The sequence below is a fragment of the Garra rufa genome, chromosome 3 (genome assembly GCF_049309525.1).
Source record: "Garra rufa chromosome 3, GarRuf1.0, whole genome shotgun sequence".
NCBI classification, from domain to species: domain Eukaryota; kingdom Metazoa; phylum Chordata; class Actinopteri; order Cypriniformes; family Cyprinidae; genus Garra; species Garra rufa.
The window spans coordinates 39,606,271-39,626,463 of NC_133363.1; the positions used below are offsets into that span (position 1 = coordinate 39,606,271).

The 20,193-nt window shown below is 38.7% G+C and overlaps 1 protein-coding gene across 1 annotated transcript in view; it reads left to right on the top strand.

The window, feature by feature from the left end:
* nfatc3a (nuclear factor of activated T cells 3a) overlaps window positions 1-20,193 on the top strand; it is a 103,741-nt gene that overhangs the window by 73,089 nt on the left and 10,459 nt on the right. The window contains exons 7-9 of the mRNA XM_073836081.1: window positions 3,126-3,181; window positions 3,485-3,611; window positions 6,927-7,943. Coding sequence (XP_073692182.1) covers window positions 3,126-3,181; window positions 3,485-3,611; window positions 6,927-7,943 — 1,200 coding nt within the window. The remainder of the gene's footprint in view (window positions 1-3,125; window positions 3,182-3,484; window positions 3,612-6,926; window positions 7,944-20,193) is intronic.

Sequence of the window (20,193 nt, forward strand, 5' to 3'; positions counted from 1 at the left end):
AGGTGACCTGCTCAATGTTTTTAGGCTACAGATTCTATTGAAAATGTAGTTAAATGATATGCTGGAATGACTAAGTACTTAAGGACATTTATTAAAAAGCACACTTTTTACTGTAAATGAGGAAATGCATATCTAAAAGGATTAAGCATAGATTATTCATTATAACATGCCAGATGCAGCATTATAGTATTTTGCTCTAATAGTAACCCATGCTGAGCTCGATCAGAGTTTCTTCAAATTAAAATATCTCAAATTAAAATGTCTGGCTAAAGTCTGAAATACATCAGATTATATCCACAACTCACTTCAAAATCTTGAGAGAAGGCAAGTGTTTTTGTGGACTGGCACAGAGCGTCCATCTGCGAAGATGTAGTCCCAAGGGGCCACTCTAGCGGTAGGGGACAAACCAGGACATATGAGAGGAAGGGAACTGATAATTTTAGGTCTCATTTTAACAGATTGTATCTAATATAATTGAGTGATTCTTGTATCTACAGTAATTAGATGGGTTGTGTCTTAATGACTTGCCCGTGTGGTGGTTCTGAGACGTTGTAACAAATTTTTGACTTGCTGAATAAATAGATATATGGTTAGGTAGACAAATGATTCAGGTTTTTAATCACATGGACAACCATAGAACTGGATAGCAAAGGTTGTACTGCCCTCATATTCAGAAACAGGATAGTGTGCTGTGAAATGTCACTTTTATAGCTTTAATCATAAAACTACGCTTTTAAATTTCAAGACAAAATTAGCATTTTAACAATGTACTTATTGTGTTCATATTCTATTGTAAAACACTTTTGCTGTTATTGAAGTGGGATACGGTTAAGGTTAGGGGCAGGTTTTGTGATATGGGTAGGTTTAAGGGATGGATGGGTCAACAGTGTAATTGTAAATGTAATTACAGAAATAAATTACAGATGTAATTATATGCAGGTATTTTAAAAGTACAATGAAAAACATGCATGTACAATAAGTGCATTGTATCAAATAATTAATTAAAAACGTAAGTACATAGTAGTTAAAGCCACCAAATATAAATAATATAATATAAAAGTGGTAGCAAAGTGGTACTTTTTAACCATATAAATATCTGAAACTGCAGCAAACTGAATATTTTTTGCTGGCTTTGGTCTCCTAAAATTAGGGTATTTTTTTTCTCAAGTAGGAGCTCCATTCTCTCCCATTTCATACTATAAGAGCCATAAAAGCCTAATGTATTAAATATGATACTGAACAAGAAACAGGCATTTGTATTTATGACAAAATATATGTTGTAATATATTTTTTATATAGTGTCTACATTTTCACTAATCTATTCCACCGTTATTTCATATGGCATGCTTTACAGGGTATCATTTGTTATAGTGTTACAGTGAGAGAATGTAAATGTCAGATATGAAATATTGAGTACAATTAAGTGTTTACTATGAAAAAAATCAGACCCAGGAAAGCTAAGATAAAAAAGGGTTTTTGTTTTTGCAATTAATGATTCAGGAAATTGTAAATGAAGAGTTACATTAACCATCTGTTTCGGTTGATGCTAGTTTACGCTTGCCAGCAGGACATTTAATTCCACATAATGACACATAAAAGCTTTGTAGGATTTTGCCAGAAGTTTATTTTTCTTGAGTTTGTTTATCATAGCGGTAATAACAGAACAGCAGTGTTTCTGGGCTGAAGAATTAGGACAGTGCGTGTGCTTGTCACCGGGTTTTGGAGTCTGGTTCCTGTTTGAACCTGCCCTCATGTGGGGCCCTCTCCGGTGTCCAGTGAATGTCAACATGTGCTGCTGTACTACTACTGCTGAAGTTACAGGCATCCAAGGTCATTCTCATATTAGCAAAACACCTTTTGACACAGAGGGGAGTTGAGACGCTACACAGTAACCTCGTGTAAACGGCAGTCTCTGGAGTGTTATGCACCAGGTGATTATGAAACCGCTCACAGCGGTATCTTCACTTTGATAACACTGCCCTCTGCATTACCCCTTCGAAAGGTTCTTTGTAATGTATATGCATACGTACCCACTCATAAACATTACACATGCAAAATTACTCATTTTAAGCATTCTTGAGATTATACGGCTGTTTGACTCATGTTAGACTCATGTCAAGCTCAAACTTCAAAGCTGGAAATGTGTTTAAGAGTGTAAATCAGACCGGTGTCATGCTGTTTGTGCAGTTTATCTAATTTATTATCCATGAAGTGACTATTTTCTCTTCCAGGATCAGTCTTAACTAGTTGGCTCTGGTCCCTTGGCTTTCATTTTCTGTCTGTAAGACGTCTGCGCAGTTGATTAGCTTCATGGCAAAGGAAAAACTTGAGATGACAGCATGTTTCCGAGGGATCCCGCACCTCTCCACGGGCAGCACGTGGAAGCATTGTGCTATGAATAAAGTTATTCCATGCATCTTGCCATGATACATCAATAAATAATGTTCCTCCACACATCTCTTTAAGACTCGAACGGCTTTATAAATGACATCATTACCTGTTAGGGGCCCGAGCGACGTCTATGTTCCTGTCAGCAAGGGCGAACAGAGTAAGACTGATCTGATTTTCATTAAAAAGTCTCAAGTAGCCCGCTGTTAAGAAGCCACTCAGCTAATACAGCTCCAGCATTTCTAGCCTTCTTTCTTGGGAGAATTTAATATGTCATTTGTTTTTCGTAGTCAGGTCAGTGTTATACACAGTCCCTGCGTAGAGCTGACATTTTGATCTATTCAAGCAATTGAGCCTCTTTCACTATGTGGAAAAAGGCTTATCGTTCGCAAGCAAACTCAATTCATCATTTTATTATTCTCAAGGCAAGCCACAATTTATCAAGCTTCTCTGGATTCGGCGCAGGAGCACCTGTAGAAACATGCAGCTGTAGAGCTCCCCTCTGAACCTGATGAAACTTAATGCTGATTGGCTATTTGTAGCTTTAATCTCTAAAGCTCCAACGGAGGGCTGGAAGACATGATGATGATGGTGTTCGTTGTGGTGGTAATGAGGAGAGAGGGTCATGTTGCCTAATTTGGAGGGGCAAATATTGCCACACGGAGTTCAGTTCAGGTCATTGTGTAGGGTAGCTGTCCTAATGTTGTTTTGTCTTTTTTTGTTTTTTCTTTTTTCAGATGGACGGCCGCAGTGGGAGGTGGAGGGAAAGATCATCAGAGAGAAGAGTCAAGGAGTGAGTGAATACTTTCCTTTTCACATGTCTAAGAAAATATTTGCCAACACAAGCTTAGACAATACACAAGACATAAATATGTCTACAGACCCTTTTCAGTCTTTCTTTTCTTTCTTGAACCAAAAGCTGAAATGCCTTTTTGAGTTCTTTGAGAGTTTAACGCAGGACAGATTTGAGCACGTTGTAGTATGTTTTGACTATATTTGGACTTTGTATTCTTCAGTGAGACCACTTTGATTGGTTTGTCTCAGACATCAATGATGTGTTGTTTACTAAAGGTATGTCTCGTGTCTCCATCTGTAGTCTAGCATCGTGGTGGAGGTGCCTCCTTATCACAGCAAGACGGTCAGTTCAGCAGTGCAGGTGCAGTTCTACGTGTGCAATGGCAAACGGAAAAGAAGCCAGTCACAGCGCTTTACTTATCTGCCAGGTATGTATTTGACAGCACATAATAATTAATTTCACATTACACCACTTATTACCTGAAATTAGAGCTCAGAGCTACTTGCTCTTCATTAAGTATTATGCATGTGCTCATAAAATTGTAATATGTGACCCTGGACCACAAAACCAGTCTTAGGTTGCACATATTTGTAGCAATAGCCAAATTGTATTTCATACATTGTATTTCTTTCATGCCAAAAATCATTAGAATGTTAAGTAAAGATCATGTTCCAAGATATTTAGTTAATATATAAAAACTTTTTTTGCTTAGTAATAGGCATTCTTAAAAACAACTTACTTGATTTTCTCAATATTTGATTTTTTTGCACCCTCAGATTCCAGATTTTCAAATATTTGTATCTTAACCAAATATTATCCTATCCCAACAATCATACCTCAATGGAAAGCTTATTTATTCAGCTTTTGGATGTATAAATCTCAGTTTTGAAAATTGGACACTTATGACTGGTTTTGTGGTCCAGGGTCACGTGTTGATTTGGTGCTTAAAAAGCATTTCTTCTTTTCAGTGTTGAAAACAGTTGCTACTCAGTATTTCAGAAACTTTGATCATTTCTTCCCTCTATTCAAATAGAAGAAATAATTTCTATTAAGCAAAAAAAAAAAAAACTATATTTATTAGGGGCGTTTCCTCTAACGAAGCAAGGGAGGCAGTGCCCCCTTCAAAATATTGGATAAGAAAAAAAGTTGTAGTACAAAAATAAAATGATGCCAACAATATAAAATATAACATTACAAAGTATATAAATCACTTTTTTTAAAAATTGTTCAACAGCGACACCAGCAGGTAAAGTTACAGCAAGAGTCCGCGTCTTTCTCGCCTCCCCTGAGCCCATTGAGTTTTGACATATATATATATATATATAATTGATCTCTATTATTAATTGCAAAAACATGCAACATAAACTACATTAAATATTAAATCATATTGCACTTTTGAATTTGTGGCAACTGCAACTAAATGTCCAGCTTACATCTAGAATGGACTCTGGCAGCAATTATGTGACTCTATTTCCTGCAAAACCGTTTTTTTGCTAACTTTACATAACAGTAACAAGAATGGCACACGTGGGTTTTCACAACATATAGTCACCCGTTTGATCATGCCAGCGTTCCTCTGCACGGTGCACCAGTGTGGTTAGGGATGAGGTTGTTCCAGTAACAGTTAAGCACCTGGTAACCGCTCATGTAAAACACCTTAAAGAAAGAATCAGCATGATTTACATGTGGCTGGAGCCATGAAAATCCTGGGTTTTCAAGAACTGGACCCTGTCAACGTCGTTGTCTTTCTGTTTTTTTCGCTCTCATGAAATGCTCTCATTCTTTTTCCATCTCCCATTGGCTTCATCTGTCTTAATAGTCATATTCTGCAGAATTGCTTTGCATTTTGGAAGATTTTCCCCTATGATAAGTCTTGAATGATGAGGTCGATGATTCACATGGCTATTATAATTTGTCACACATGTTGAGTTGACATGCATTACATCAGCACGTTATTAATTCTGCTTTTGAAATTGACATTGAACATCTGATGAAATAGACCTGAATTTAGGGTGTTGTAAAAAGCGACATCTAATTATGGCTTCTAAAGTTTCTAATAAAGTGTAGTCGTGTGTGGTTCTCATAGCAATAAGCTGGTTTGGTATTAATTTCCCAAAGTGAGTCAAACCGAAAAACAGCGTTGGCGGTATTAAATCACACGTGAGCAACTTTTGTTGCGTCTCTATCTCCAAGTTGCATGCTAGCCTGTAGAAGCGATTGAGAACAAAAAGAGGGGGAGAGTAAGAGAGCAAGATAAACCCAGCCTCCCGCCCACCCTCTTCGCTCCACAAAGCACCCACTCAAATTAGGGTTTCCTGTTTTCCACACTAACCCGTCGGGCCTCAGCCAATCAGACGACAGCAAAGGCAGCCAATATTTTGTACAGGCCACGCGACTGTGGTTGCCATGGCATCGGCCCGCTGAGAAAGTGGCATGACAGGGGGAAGGGCTGAGGTGCTGTGTTGTTAGACTAGAGCCAGACTCTTCATGTGTAATGAATAAGCCATCTAATGCGATGAGCAGAGATCTTAATCCAAATTCAAATTAAATACAGTGTGAATGCTGTTGGACCTGTGAGGAAGTAGTTTGTACTAAACCTATTTGAAATCTGAAGCCTCTTTGTTGGTCACAGACAAATCCACCAGCTTTGGTCCAAGGTGCATCTGGTGGTGAATGCTATTAGCTATGTTTATCAATTGAAACTAAACTTGTTTTCAAATGCATTGTAGGTACAAAAGCAAAGTGGGTAACACCAGACTCGAATGCATTCACACTCTCCCACACATGGTCGCCACTTGCACTTCATATCAGGAAACTACAGTTTTACCGCAGTAATGGCCTTGCAGCAGCGTATGGGCTGTGAACTGGATTTTGGTTCCCATTTGGAGCTATGCTGGAGGGCAGAGAGCATTCTTTAGTTCCCAAATTCAGCACTGGTTTATATGGCACTCAAGCAGGCAACATATGCTCTCTTAGAGTCCACGGCAAGTAAAAAATATCCCCCACTCATGCAGGCCAGGGAAACAGCAGATCGGGAAATGGGTTACTGAACACTTTGTGTTACTATTACTCATTGTCTGCATGTTTTGAGAAGAGAAGAGAAGAGAAGAGTTGGGTGGAAATACTTGTGACTCGTGAAAATGTGCAATTTTTATATTGGGCACAAATCTTGAACATATGTTAGTCATATAATGTTGCTGTCAGTTTTATTGGAGATTGGAAATGGGACAAGAATTTATTAGTGCTGTGAATCTATTAAACTTTAAAAAACAATTGCCAAATCAGTGTGGTTAATAAATTTGGTATGATAATGTAATTCCATTATGAGATGTCAATATCTCTCAATATAATAACAGTAGAGGTATACATAACAATACATGGAGGTGTATTACTGAGATCACTGAAAAGTGCCAAAGATGTGAAACAAGATAATGACTGTTCAGGCTAATTCTGTGACCTTTTTAATGTTAAGACACTTAAATTTAAGCTGTCCTTGGTATACATTACATGTACTTACTATTATAATAACAACAGTTATGCATAATTACATGCAAGTAACCCTAAGCCTAATTCTAACCCTAACCATGTAGTAAGGATGTGTAGTTAGTTAATATTACTCAGTATTTAAATGTATAATTACACTGTAACAAGGAGACCTTAAATTAATGTGTAACTGCTAAGATGTCAAGTTTTCTCTTCTTTCCTTTTTTCACCCATTTATTTCTCTCTCTTTTTCTCTCAGTACGGGTCAAGCAGGAACACAGGGATGATCTGGACTCCCCTGCCGTGCCGCCCATGTCTATGCCTCTGGTCCATGCTGCCAGTTTGGTCTGTGCTCAGCCACTGTCCTCCCCAGAGCACTCCCACCCACCGGACGGCCTTCTGTCCAGCTCCCCACGTGGCCTGGCTGCAGGCCTGCACCCTCTCCAGGCCCCCTGTGCCCCAATAGGCTCCCCAACTCTTCCCCACCTGCCCCACCTTCAGGCTCAAGGGCTGAATGCACCTCCTGAATGCCAGATGCCCTTCCACCCAGGCCCTGCTGCCACTGCCAGGCCATCTTACCCACCCATACAGCACAACATGCCCTTCAACGGCCAACACAGTCTTCCTATGACTGCAGGCTCCCCACAGGCATACGAGCGAATGCCCTTCCAGGCCGACCCGGCCGGGTGTCACACCCTGAGTTTGGGGATGGTGTACGGCCCGTCTTCTTCGACACCCACCTCTGGAGTGCCTCCGGGGCCTGGCTCCAGCCCCAACCACGCAGCCTGTACGGGTAGCAATCAGGTCATGGCCCACTCTGCCCCTCACCTTCACTCTCTAGGCTATCACTGCCCCACTCCAGGGCAGGTCCCGTCACCCACCCACACGCTGGGACAGCCCGCCCCACAGCTCCAGCGTCCCCTGGTTTACCATCCAGCTGGGCAGCGGTCTGCCTCCTGCCCCACACCCTCCAGTGCTCCTGTTCATATGGTGCCATCTCCCCACTCCGGGCCCTCGTCACCCCAACTCCATTCCCTCCCCTATCACTCACCCACCTCCCCATCACCCACATCCAACAGCCCCCTGGGGCCCATGGCACTCTCTGGACAGCCTTCCCCACAGGCCAGCAGCCCTGTCTTAGCTGGGTTGTCCCCTTCAGGTCCCTTGGTGCACCCACTGACCCAGCAGGGAGAGAGGCTGAACATCAAACAGGAGCCAGAGGATAGAGAGCCCACCTTCCGTACCATCGGCCTGCAGGATATTACGCTTGATGATGGTGAGTCTTTTTTAATGTATTAGACTTGACAGTGGCCACTGCGGCTTTTGGTGCAGTGCTGTGTTTGTAAATTATTATAATCTTGATCAATTTTAGGGATGACCCCAAAATTTTATTAGTTGCTCAGTCGCAGAAAAAAAAAATTCCACAGGAATTTTGTCCATGACGGACAGAATGTTAACGGCTGGTCTATGTGGTAATCTAGTAAATCTGGCAGGACATCCAAACGCTTGCCTATCATTCATTGACTTCAAATATGGCTTTTCATCTAAAAGATGTATGTAGTAACAACTTTACATGGCCGCTCAAACTAATGTTAACCTAGAAAAATGTGCGCTATTAAAGTGTCTGTGCGGAGTGTGGAAGCTGAATAGTAGCGCACTCCCTGCATGACAGATGGAGGCACTGGTGTGGTCACTTGCTCTTAAAAATTACTTAAAAGTAATACATCTTTCAAATCTGTAAAGAGTCTGTTTATTTGTGTGCACTCACAATAACAATGAAACATTGTGCTTTTGTAAAATAATTGAAGCTAACAGGATGCGCATTCTGCCATATCGGTCTCTGTGAACTTGAGCGCAAAACTTATATACTTGTATACTTGTCTTACAGACATGAAAAATATATCCTGTAGAGAGTAAAATGGCTACTTTTAAATGAACCAGTTCAAATAGAAAACATACATACAGGCAAATCACTACTGTGGAGATGACGAGCCAGTGTCGCCGACTTCATCTCTTAAAGGATAACTATTGCCAAAATGCAACCTGGGCTGTTTTTTTTTTTTTACTGTAAATGAGACAAACTTATATCTAAAAGCATCATTATGACAAACGAGCCATTTTGAGATTGACAGTGATTTCGTTTTCTGGTCAAATGGCCGGTGAATGGGAGTACTAAGGGCATAACTTTGAGCGCATCAAAATCAATATTTTTACAAGACTAAGAAGGCTCGACACACCATGAAACTTTGCTCGAAGTATCGCCTGGGTCTGTACACATGAACTCGAGCATTGAGAACATTGTTTGTGTACACAGAGTTTACTAAAAAAAAAGGTTTTGAACAACTCACTAACACTGTTTGGGTTTCCGCTCACAGCCGTCTTGCCAGTCAAGAAGTGTCGATCTCCGAATGCAAATGAATGGACTCCATAGGATGAAATATTAGGCTTATATGAGGCTCTTTTTACAACAAAGAAAGTACTAGTTTATAAATAAATTATTAAAACGTTAATGCAGTCTCCTTGCTGTTTTTTCTTGACACATTCAAAATTATTATATCTGCCAGTGTGCTTTTTTACATGCACTAGAGCGTTTATTAGGCACTTAAAGGCTTATTATTATGATTTATATGGTTTATTAATTTAAGGTGTGACTAACAGTCGATTAATGCTTAAAATGAACAACTATAAGTCAACCAGAAAAATCTTTAGTCGAGGGTAACCCTAAAAATGTTTTGCCCTTAACAGGACAAAGCGTTATTGGTACAGTTTACCTTTACATTAAAGGTATAATTCACCCAAAAATGCAAATTCTGTCATTAATTGCTCACCCTCATGTCGTTCCAAACCTGGAAGACCTTCGTTCATCTTCGGCACACAAATTAAGATATTTTTGATGAAATCCGAGAGCTTTCTGACCCTGCATAGACAGCAATGACTCTACCACGTGTGAGTTTGTGCAGTAGTAGCTTATTCATAACAGGAACTAGCAGAGCAAGAAGATTAGGGTGTATTAAATGAACAAGCAAATGCTTTATTTACTAATATGAATTTGCATGCACAAGTTGCCTAGTGCATTACAGTGTTTGGCAGGTCCCAGATCTTAAAAGTCTCATGACACAGGGCAAATTCATTACACCGGTAATCCTTCTTAGCAGAACTATGAGACCTAATGTTAGTAGTGTGGGGGAGGGAAACAGCGAGGCTGAGTTTGGAATTGGTTGCTAACTTATTACTCTCACTATTTTTTGCATTATGTAGTATGCATTCTGTGCATAATTTACATAAAAAACATAGAAAACTCAAATGAACTGTTGCAATTGACAGTTGACTGCAAAAATACATTACAGCATATACAGTAGAGCATGCTTCCATAATGCAGTGAGCTTAGTAAGACCTATTTTCAGTGTGATGAAGTAGATGTAACATACAGTACACTACAATTTTAATAAACACTACAGTGTCAGTAAAATGTTTAATGGATTTTAAAAGAAGCCACTTCTGCCCACCAAGGCTGCATTTATTTGGCACAGCAAAAACAGTAATTTTGTGCAATATTATTATAATTTAAATTAACTGTTTTTTTAATATTAATATATCTGAATGTGTAATTTATTCCTGTGATGGCAGAATTTTCAGCAGCATTTCAGGATTCTTTGAAGAAAAGAAAGCTCAAAGTACAGCATTTATTTAAAATGTAAATCTTTTGTAACATTATAAATGTCTGTATTTCATGCATCCTTGCTGAATAAAAGTATTTCTCTAAAAAATATATATATATGTAAAACTTTTAAATAGTGTATGTAGCCATTTCTATTTTTATGGCATTGTCATCAGTCAAAGAATTACATGCATGTAATTGAGGTCATGTGGCAGCGTGAACCATACAGTAGCATAACTACTAGTTAATATTATTTTTGTCTTTAAAAATATATTATATTCAGTATGCACTGTGCAGCATACAGTAAGCAGTACACTAATATTCCATTCCGAGCATTGCCAGAGCAGGAGAGCTTGTTTCTCAACTTCTGTGTTGATGTGGATATTTTTTTGCTGATGGTGTGTTTATGTAAGAAGCTCAGACAACAGACCACAATAGATTCCTTATTCACAACTCAGCAATTTATTATTGAAAATACAAAAGCTTTGTGGCCTGTACCTGGTGCGTCTATCATTATTTTTTTTCGTGGATGACTGATGAGTTCTGGCTAATGGTGCAGTTCATCAGCACAGATTCCAGCAATGTCGTCATGTTTTTAAGATTTGGATCCTGGTCCAGAATTGAATCACGTGGAGTGACTTCTGCTTTCTGGAAATCTTCGGTTACATATTCAAATGTGCAGTCAGACCAAGTTAATGAACAGCTTGAGTCACTCAAATTAGGCGTGTGTGTATGTGTGTGTGTGCGTGTGTATGTGTGTATGTGTGTGTGTGCGTGCGTGCGTGCGTGCGTGCGTGCGTGCGTGCGTTCGTGTGTGTGTGTGCGTGTGTGTGTGTGTGTGTAGGTCCAAAACGATCCAGCATTTGTCTGTGTAATTAAAACTAGATGTTTGTAATTGGGGGGGGGGGGGGGTGCAGATGAAAAGAACGATTGGATAGGGATACGATTGGATCCCCTAAAGGGATTTCCTAATTCCTAAAGGTTAATAATTAAAAAAAAAAACTGTTAATAATTAGTTACACAGAACTTTATTACATTAATTTAACACCATATACGACAGCCTTTTCAATACTCATCTGGATTGAAGCAGCAAACATTCAGTGTTAGAGTAAAGAAACAACATAATTTATAATACGTTTATTTGATTCGCAGCTGCTACATATAGTGTTTTGACCTCGACAACCCAACTAGGCTAGCCTACATTTCACCGCAAACTTGCGACTAGTTAACTTTCTAAAGAATGCGCAATCGCGTTTGCTAAGGGTCGGGACTTACAGTAACATCAACACACTGAAACTATTGTATTCAGAATATAAAATATTTTATAGCACTTTTTAATCTGTGATTGTGTGTTAAAAGTGTTCACGAAATACCAAACTTTCGCCAGCCGTCTTCTCTCCACAGATGATCCAGACAGATGTGGTGTGCACGAAGGGGAGGGGCTGTGTGCGTGTGTGTGTTTGAGGGAGAGACGCGTGAGTGACAGAGAGATGAAGAGAGAGTATGGAAAGGAAATGCAGTTGAACGAATTCGCAGCGTGTTTTAAATAGCGTACAAAAGAATAACGAAACGCAATATGTGACGGTCGGTATTGAATTTTTTTTTTTTTTTTTCTTGATTTTTTTTGGTCGGTGTTGAATCTGTGGCGGTCGGAATTTAATCTGTGGCGCACCGCCACAGATTCGTCTATGTGTGGGAAACACTGTGTTGCTCACATATAGCAATAAGACATCCTCACACATTCAGTGTGTGAGATGGGATGGGATGGAGTTGTCTTTTTAAAAGTGAAGTTTTGAACTGATTTCACCAGGGACTGTATCCTCCCTAAAGCACACACTATAAATAGGGTCTGTGTCATTCTGACTGAAGCTCTTGAGCACTGTGAGTTGTTAAGGAGGTCAGAAATGAACTGCAAATAGAACAGAACACAGCTCCAGTCACTGACATAAACCTTCTTTCACATCAACATACAGCTATCACTAGTATTGAAATGTGTGGCATGTTTTGCTAAAGCACTACTATAGGCCTATTTAATGAATAAATTGAGAAATTATAAACAAAATTCAGAAGAATAAACATATATTTGTGACCCTGGACCACAAAACCAGTCATAAGGGTCAAATTTTTGGACTTGAGATTTATACATAATCTGAAAGTCATCTTGAAAATCTGGAATCTGAGGGTGCAAAAAAATCTAAATATTGAGAAAAGTTATAAAAGAAATGAAAAAGTTGTCCAAATAAAGTTATTAGCAATGCATATTACTAATCAAAAAATTAAGGTTTGAAATTCACAAAAAATCTTTATGGAACATGATCTTTACTTAATATCCTAATGACTTTTGGCATAAAAGAAAAATCAATCATTTTGACCCATGCTATGTATTTTTGGCTATTTGGCTAGTAAGTGCGTTAATTTAGTCGGAGAGCGTATTTACAATCACATCAAACGGGAGACTTTTCAGATGCGCATTCCACTTTGCCTTAGCGACAGGGGCTAGTCAAACCAGTGCAAGATGATGAGACAGCTTCAGTAGAACAACAGTGAACTGCGGTCAGATGAAATGTTGTCAGGCCATATGTTAGTAAAACTAATTTACCTTTCCTGTCAGCTGCTTCTTTTGCACACACAAATGTGGCAGCGTGCGCTGTAGCCATATAATTTAATATTAAACTACGAGCAATATATAGCTGCAAGCAGCAATTACGGGGCCAAGCATAATCAGAGGCAAAATAGGGATCTAAGAATGGCATGGAGCGGCAGACCAACTGCAACAATGAGTAATTAAAGTCATTTTAGTATGATTTTAGTCAAAATGGCTGAAAAACCATAAATACAATCTCTGGTCATATGATTTAATGGGATTTCACTTTTTACCAGTAGGTGGCGCTGTTATCAAATCGATGTGGTGTGGTTAGTGTAAGGAGACAATTGCACATACAAAGTTTGGTGTCAATATGTCAAAGCTTTGTAGAGATACAGCCTCAGACGTAGTCTGGCATCATACCTTAAATTTGTTCCTTTGCTATACAAAAAAGGTTTTGTCTGTCAACACAAAATCCATAAAATTTTGTCAGCTCAGTCTAAGGATGATCTGATTTGATTTTGGTGAAAATTGGACCAACGGTCGAGGAGGAGTTCGAAAAAGTAAATTTTAAACAAAATCAAAATGGAGGACAGCAAGTACGGCTGATCATGGAGTAACTGGTATCGTTGTTGTCGTCATGACCCAAGGAATATTTTGAGACCAGTTCCATTATAATAGGCTAATGCTATCAGAAGTTATTAACAATGTTGTAAATGTCATTATTGATTGTTAATGAATTGTTTATCACTCTTGACCAATCGGTGGCAGTGTTACCAAATTTACAAAATTTGGTGTCAATATCAAAGCTGTGCAGAAATTCAGCGTCAGATGCAGTTTGGCATCTTCTTAGCAAATTCATTGATGCGTTAAATGAAAACCGTTTTGTATATCGACACGAAATCCATAACTTTTTGCCAGCATGGTCTGTAGATGATCTGAGTCAAATTTGGTCAAAATCGGACCAACAGTCGAGGAGTAGTTTAAAAAGGAGTTTTTCAACATAAATCGAAATGGAGGACAGGAAGTTCAGCCCACAATGGAATAATTTGTGTCTATGTTGTTGGCCTGACCCAAGGAATATTTTGAAACCAGTTTCATTATAATAGGCTAAATCAATAATCATTAGCATTTTTGGAAATTTATTAATTAAAGGTTAATGAATGGTTTACTACTCTTGACCAATAGGTGGCGCTGTTACCAAACTGATGTGGCGTGGTCAGAATGAGGTGACAATGGCACATACAAAGTTTAGTGCAAATATGTCAAAGCTTTGCAGAGATACGGCTTCAGATGCAGTTTGGCATCTTATGAGCAAATTTGTTGATGCGCTAAACAAAACCCATTTCCTACTGGGTATCGACACGAAATCGGTTTTGGGGAGCATGGTCTGAAGATGATCCGAGTCAAATTTGGTGAAAATCGGAGTAACGGTCTAGGGAGTGTTCGCAAAAGTAGGTTTTCAACATAAATCAAAATGGCAGACAGGAAGTTATTTCAATTATGGCATAATTGGTATCGATGTTCTCTGCATTATCCAAGGAATATATCAGGACCAGTTTCATTACAATAGGCTAATCTAAATTAAAGTTATTAACATTTTCTAAATTTCTTTATAACTTTTGACCACAAGGTGGCTGAAGGCACGTACCAAGTTTCGTAATGGTATGTCAATGTATTCATAAAATATAGCATTTTACAACAAAATTCAAAATGGCAGCGCGTTTGGCCCCTAATTAGTAACTTTTGTATCTTTTAAGGATTCATCTTTATTTAAATGTAGTATTTAGTGTTTGATAACTTTATTCAATTTCTGTGTATTTCCTACTTGCTGAAGGGCACAGGTGAATAATAGGTTTATATAAACGATTGTTTTAAAGTCTCCACGAAATAAAAATTTTGGGGCTTTAAGTATAACATATAAGCTAGTGTGTTTTAAAACGGTGACTAAATTCGCATTTACAAGATATAAGCATTCAAAACTTGGATCAATATGGATCAGCAATTTTGATGACATCACTCTGCACTTCAGCTTCACATAAAACTTTCTGTCCAATCAAATGCTCTCTAGAATCCGACGCGTCCCGCCACCTACACTATAAATAGATGCAGAAGCTGTAGCTGAAATTGGTCACTTGTTCACATAATTAATATTTTCGGTACGGTAAATGGCCCATAGTGCACTATATAGGGGATAGGGAATGATTCAGACAATGTAAATATGCTTTCCATTGTGAAGTCTGAAAATGGTTTTGCGCTGTTTCACAAGAACCACCGCAGCGCTCACAGTCTGCTCCGGTCCAGAGACGTGATAGCATGGAGTCTGTGCAGATTACAAAACATATCAGACCCATTCGAATTTCACACAGGTATATAATGTGGTATTATTTTATAGTGATATGGATGAGATTGTGGCTGTCATACACTGTCAAGTGTGGCTTTACTAAGCTCAGCGGCTCTGGCCCAAACTGTGATATAAACAAAACACTTGTCCCGCCCTGTTTTACTGTTTCAGTATAAATTACGCCAACACATGGCATAACGCTGGGTTTTTCAAAGCACTTCAGTGGAAGTTTCACTTAGGTTAGAAGTTGTTATTTTTTTTAAGTGTATAATGTTGAATGTTGAAGTCAATGGTTAAATATTAGAAAAAAAAGAACAATTTCCTAAAGACATCAGTAATATTGGTATCAGTGATACTCACCTTTGGTCATAAAAAAAAATTAAGAAATATAAAAAAAATACTGTCTTTATGTTGTTTCAATATTATTTTTTATATTGAATTCGAAATTATTGCATTGTAAAAGTATATTTAAAAACCTTAATGTTAATCGATTAATCACGATTAATTTCAGACAAAATGTGATTAGTTAATTTTTTTAATCGATTGACAGCAATAATAAATATCTATAATTTCATTATTATGCTTATTGTTTATTGCTTTTAAATATAACCTTGCTAAATTTTTCTAGCTCTTTTTTTCTCTCTGGTGTCTGTTCATAGGAGTCATGAATCACTCGTCATGGTTAACTGTAAGAGCTCTGCAGCTGGCTGAGAGTTTCACTAGATTTAAATGTAAGTTGATGTATCAGTCAGACTCTGCAGTTCTTAATCACACTTTCCTGGCACTTTTATGGCCCCAGATACTTCAGTTCCATTTGATGAATCACTTTTCAGCAGAATTCAGTGGTTGTCAGAGGTAGTGCATTCTGGGAGTTGTGTGCTTTCTGTGTGAATGCAGATGATTGTTTAGCGTAAAACCCGGTGTTTGTTTACAAATCTCACTGGCTTTCATTTCCAAAGCCGTTTTGAGTCGGGTTAAACTGGTTTCAATAGTGCTGACTTGCAGTTTGCTGTAGGCGGGAATCCCACTCGATATTCCGGTCCTATTGTTTTTATTCCAGGACTGGTGCTGCCACTGGAGTGGATTAAAGTTTATTTATATAGAAAGCTTATATTTAAGGGCTGGAACTGTTTTGGGTTTTTCATGGACAAATAAGAATCGTCCGTACGGCGGTGTGTGTTTGTGTGTGTGAACAGATGGCACAGGTGATGTCAAAGACTCTTTGCAGGTGGTGCTGGGGAGGGGCTACAGACAGACTGACAGATGGAAGACAAAAAAACAGGGAATCGACACAAGCACGCGCACACACTCTCAAACAGAAAGGTCAAAGAAGGACTAGAACGTAGGAAACGTAAACCAAGACTATTGTAATTTGAGCAATCTACTTGTACCATTGCGTTTGTCTCTCAACACGATATCCGCGATTAAACATAGACTGCTTATGTGCCGAGTGAGCCGTATGCGTGTGTTGTGTGTGTTAGACGAGCATAAGGAGTTTGGGTGCCATATTTTCCTGATGAGTTTGGACTGGTTCCCTCATGCTGAACAGAAGGAGCAGTGTGTGTCAGTACTTACAGTTGACTTTGTCTCTTTTCTCTGGTCTCATCTCTTCTTTCCACTCTTTTTCATGTCAATTGTGTTTAATTAATGTCCTCCCAGAGGTCTGCGTTTGAGATGTGTACGCAGGCGTGCGCTTGTGCTCCTTTGTTCTCGTGGATGTCTGTGTGCAGCTGCCACCCCGGCGTGAGTGCACTGATCTGGGTTAATAATAGGCAAAGCCTGCTGTCTTCGAGTCTTGTATCCCTGTCGTACTGTACGCACACACAGCAAGCTTATATCTTGTGTCACTCTACTTCTGTCAAAGGATGGTAGTTTGTTTTAACATTTCACTAAAATATCAGTCGCAGTTGTCAATGATGCGACAGTAGGTCTGTACTACTCCTTATAACAGAAATCCTCATATAATGTTCCGCCCTCATCCGTCTGTTTGTGTCCGTTTCCCTCTTTCCGTTTGTGGGTACGGAAACTTCAACGTCTAACATATTCCAGGTCTGTAGTCTTTAGCCAGTGGTAAATGACTGTGTCAAATTAATAACACAACTTCTCTCATCTCTGAGGGAAAAAGAGAGAGTGCAAGGGAAAAAAAACACAGCTCTGAGCCCAAAGCTGCTCATTAAACACAATCAGAGAAATCTTCTGAAACCAGTGGAAACCTGGTTTTGTGTCATCTTTCCGTACAATTACAGTGTCAGGAACATAATTTTGAGGTCTTGGCGCAGACGGGCAGCGGCGTTGTGGTCGGTCCAGTTTGCATTGCTGTGGTGTTTGGCGGCAGAGATGTGGCGTGGTGCAAAGATTCTTGGGAATTAATGTGACAAGGGTGCACTCTCTGACCAGGAAACTCCAGCTCACACTTACTTGTTCTCTGGCATGGCTTTTTCACCTTATTATGTATGTATTTTGGGAATGTGGTTATTTTTTTTCTTCTTCTTTTTTGTTTTGTTTTGTTTCTGTACTACTCTGGTTAACTCTTACAGGGATAGTTTTTCCCCAAATCATCATTATTTATTTATTCATCCAAACTGTTAAGTTACCAACATTCTTCAAAATATTTTCCATTGAAGAAAAAAAGGTAAAGAGTACTTTGGGATGAGCACTCTTAAAAATAAAGGTTCTTCATTGGCATCAACGGTTCCACGAAGAACCTTGAACATTTTAAATGTAGAAAAGGTTCTTTATAGTCTAAATGTTCTTTAGATTTTCAAAATGGTTCTTTTAGGAACTGTTCACTGAAAGGTTCTTTGGGGAACCAAAAATGGTCCTTCTATCCAAAAACTTCCTTTTGGAATCTTTATTTTAAAGAGTTTGTTTGCTCCTTTTTAATAAATTGATTGTGTCTATTAACATTTGTAAGTCAAGCAGTGTCTGCTAAATACTTAAATGTAATGTAAATGTCCTGGATAATTCTATTCTGAATGGGTTAATTTGAATTTTGCATGCAGGGAATTTTTTTTCATATCACTCGATTATTGATTCAGAGTTGCTTTATGAATCTGGTTGTAGAACAAAAAGATGTATTTGAGTGGAGGAGGGAGACCTGAATAATTATGCAAAGGACTGCAACATGTGGCTGTGTATGCACTTTGTGGTTTGATCTTGTCATTTTTGTCGTAAAAAGTGCTTCTCCTGAACTTTCGTTGGAACGTTTTTTAGATCTACTTTTTTATTTTCAGACTCGCTCAATGAGCTCCTTCTAAATATTTGTTTGTTTTCCATAATTGAAAAACTTCTTCATGCGTCAAACACGCAGTAAAACAGAACATTTGTGTTTTTTACGACACCTGCATTACAGTTTTCCCCCTTGGCCATGCTGTACTGATTGTTAAAGCTAGTGACTAAAAATGTTAAAGAGGTTGCTGAGGCCTCTGGTCAAAGAAAATGGGGATGAATCACTGACTGACTCTTTAGATGGGGAATCACAATATGATTCACAGATCAAACTGACTGCTCCCTTGTGCTTTCTCAGACACTTTTTTGTGTCTGGTTCTTTTTTAGAGTTGTTTTAAAAAGTAAGATTTGCTGTGATTAGTTTTTTGTATACCGTTGCCAAAGTTATACGGGGTTGAGGGGAACACAAATAAAAAAGCAAACAAAGAGATCACCTTCTTACTGCCCATGCCCTAAACACGCAAGGTTTCACATTTCACGCTCTGTAGTTTTGAAGCTACAGATCAGTTCATTTAAACATCTGACTTGTTTTTTTTCCTAAATGGAAACGGGTGTTCGCTATCAGTAGCTCTGGCTGATGAGGTCAGTCCTACCTAGTATAATACTTTCCATCATAACACAACATATTCACTGCTTTCAAAATAGAAAAAAAAAGTGTATATATATATATATATATATCATCAGTGTCTCGCCTACAATGAAATCATATTTCATCGAAAATTGGCACTACGTTATTTTTAACTCCTGCAATTTTTGCTGATTTCTAAATACAGTATAAAATGTTGGTAAATAGAATTGAAATGGACATCTAAGTTAAATACACAACATAAAACTATCCCGGAATGAGTAACAGGGTTTGCAAATGTATCTTATGTCGTTAAGCTGTTGGTTTTAAATGCATAAAAATATTTCCCGCAAGTTAAGAGAAAAAAAAAAAAGACCTAGTAACCAGTTATGACAGCCCATCTTAACTAATACCTCTGTAAACGGTCAGCCTGTGCAGCGGCTAGTCCAGTGATTCACAGTCTCGGGGCAGCACCGTCAAACAATATCATTTACCCCAGCTCAAAGTTTTGCCGTCAGTGAGCTCTCAGACTCAGACCCTGTATATTATATGTTAATAAGGGATGGCCCCTTCCACTCATCCAAAGAGGATCCCCTGTTTAAAGACTCCACGCTGAGACTCTCAAGCGTTATGCGAAAGAGATCGAGATGAATCATGCTTTCTTACATGTGGGGAAAGACGATGTTGAAACCTCTTAAGTTAGTTGCTGCTATATTGCGATATATTGCACAGCAACTTCCCGTATTTAACTGAGTCAGATGCATCGCTAATATCAACAGAGCTCCCATTTAGATCCTCGCTCCCTTAATATGGTATTGAGATTTGTATATATATTTTTTTTTTTTATGCAGTTAGCGACTGTAGCATGAATAAAACTGCTTAAGACTTTTATACACTCTGAACTCAGTTTTGGCTCTCCTAAGGTGACTTGCTTTCAAACTGCTCCAAACGTTGAACAGAGACTACGCATTGAAACTGCTATGTATGCGTGCGTTTGAATGAGTGTGAGAAACTACAGTGTGCTTTTGTGTCACACAAAAATGGAAAAAGTGAGAAAAGAAAGCTTTTGATCCAGGAGGAGACAGGAAAATAACGTTTTAAAATAAGAAAGTCCTCTTCAAAGTAGAGTAAATACCGTGGCAGATGA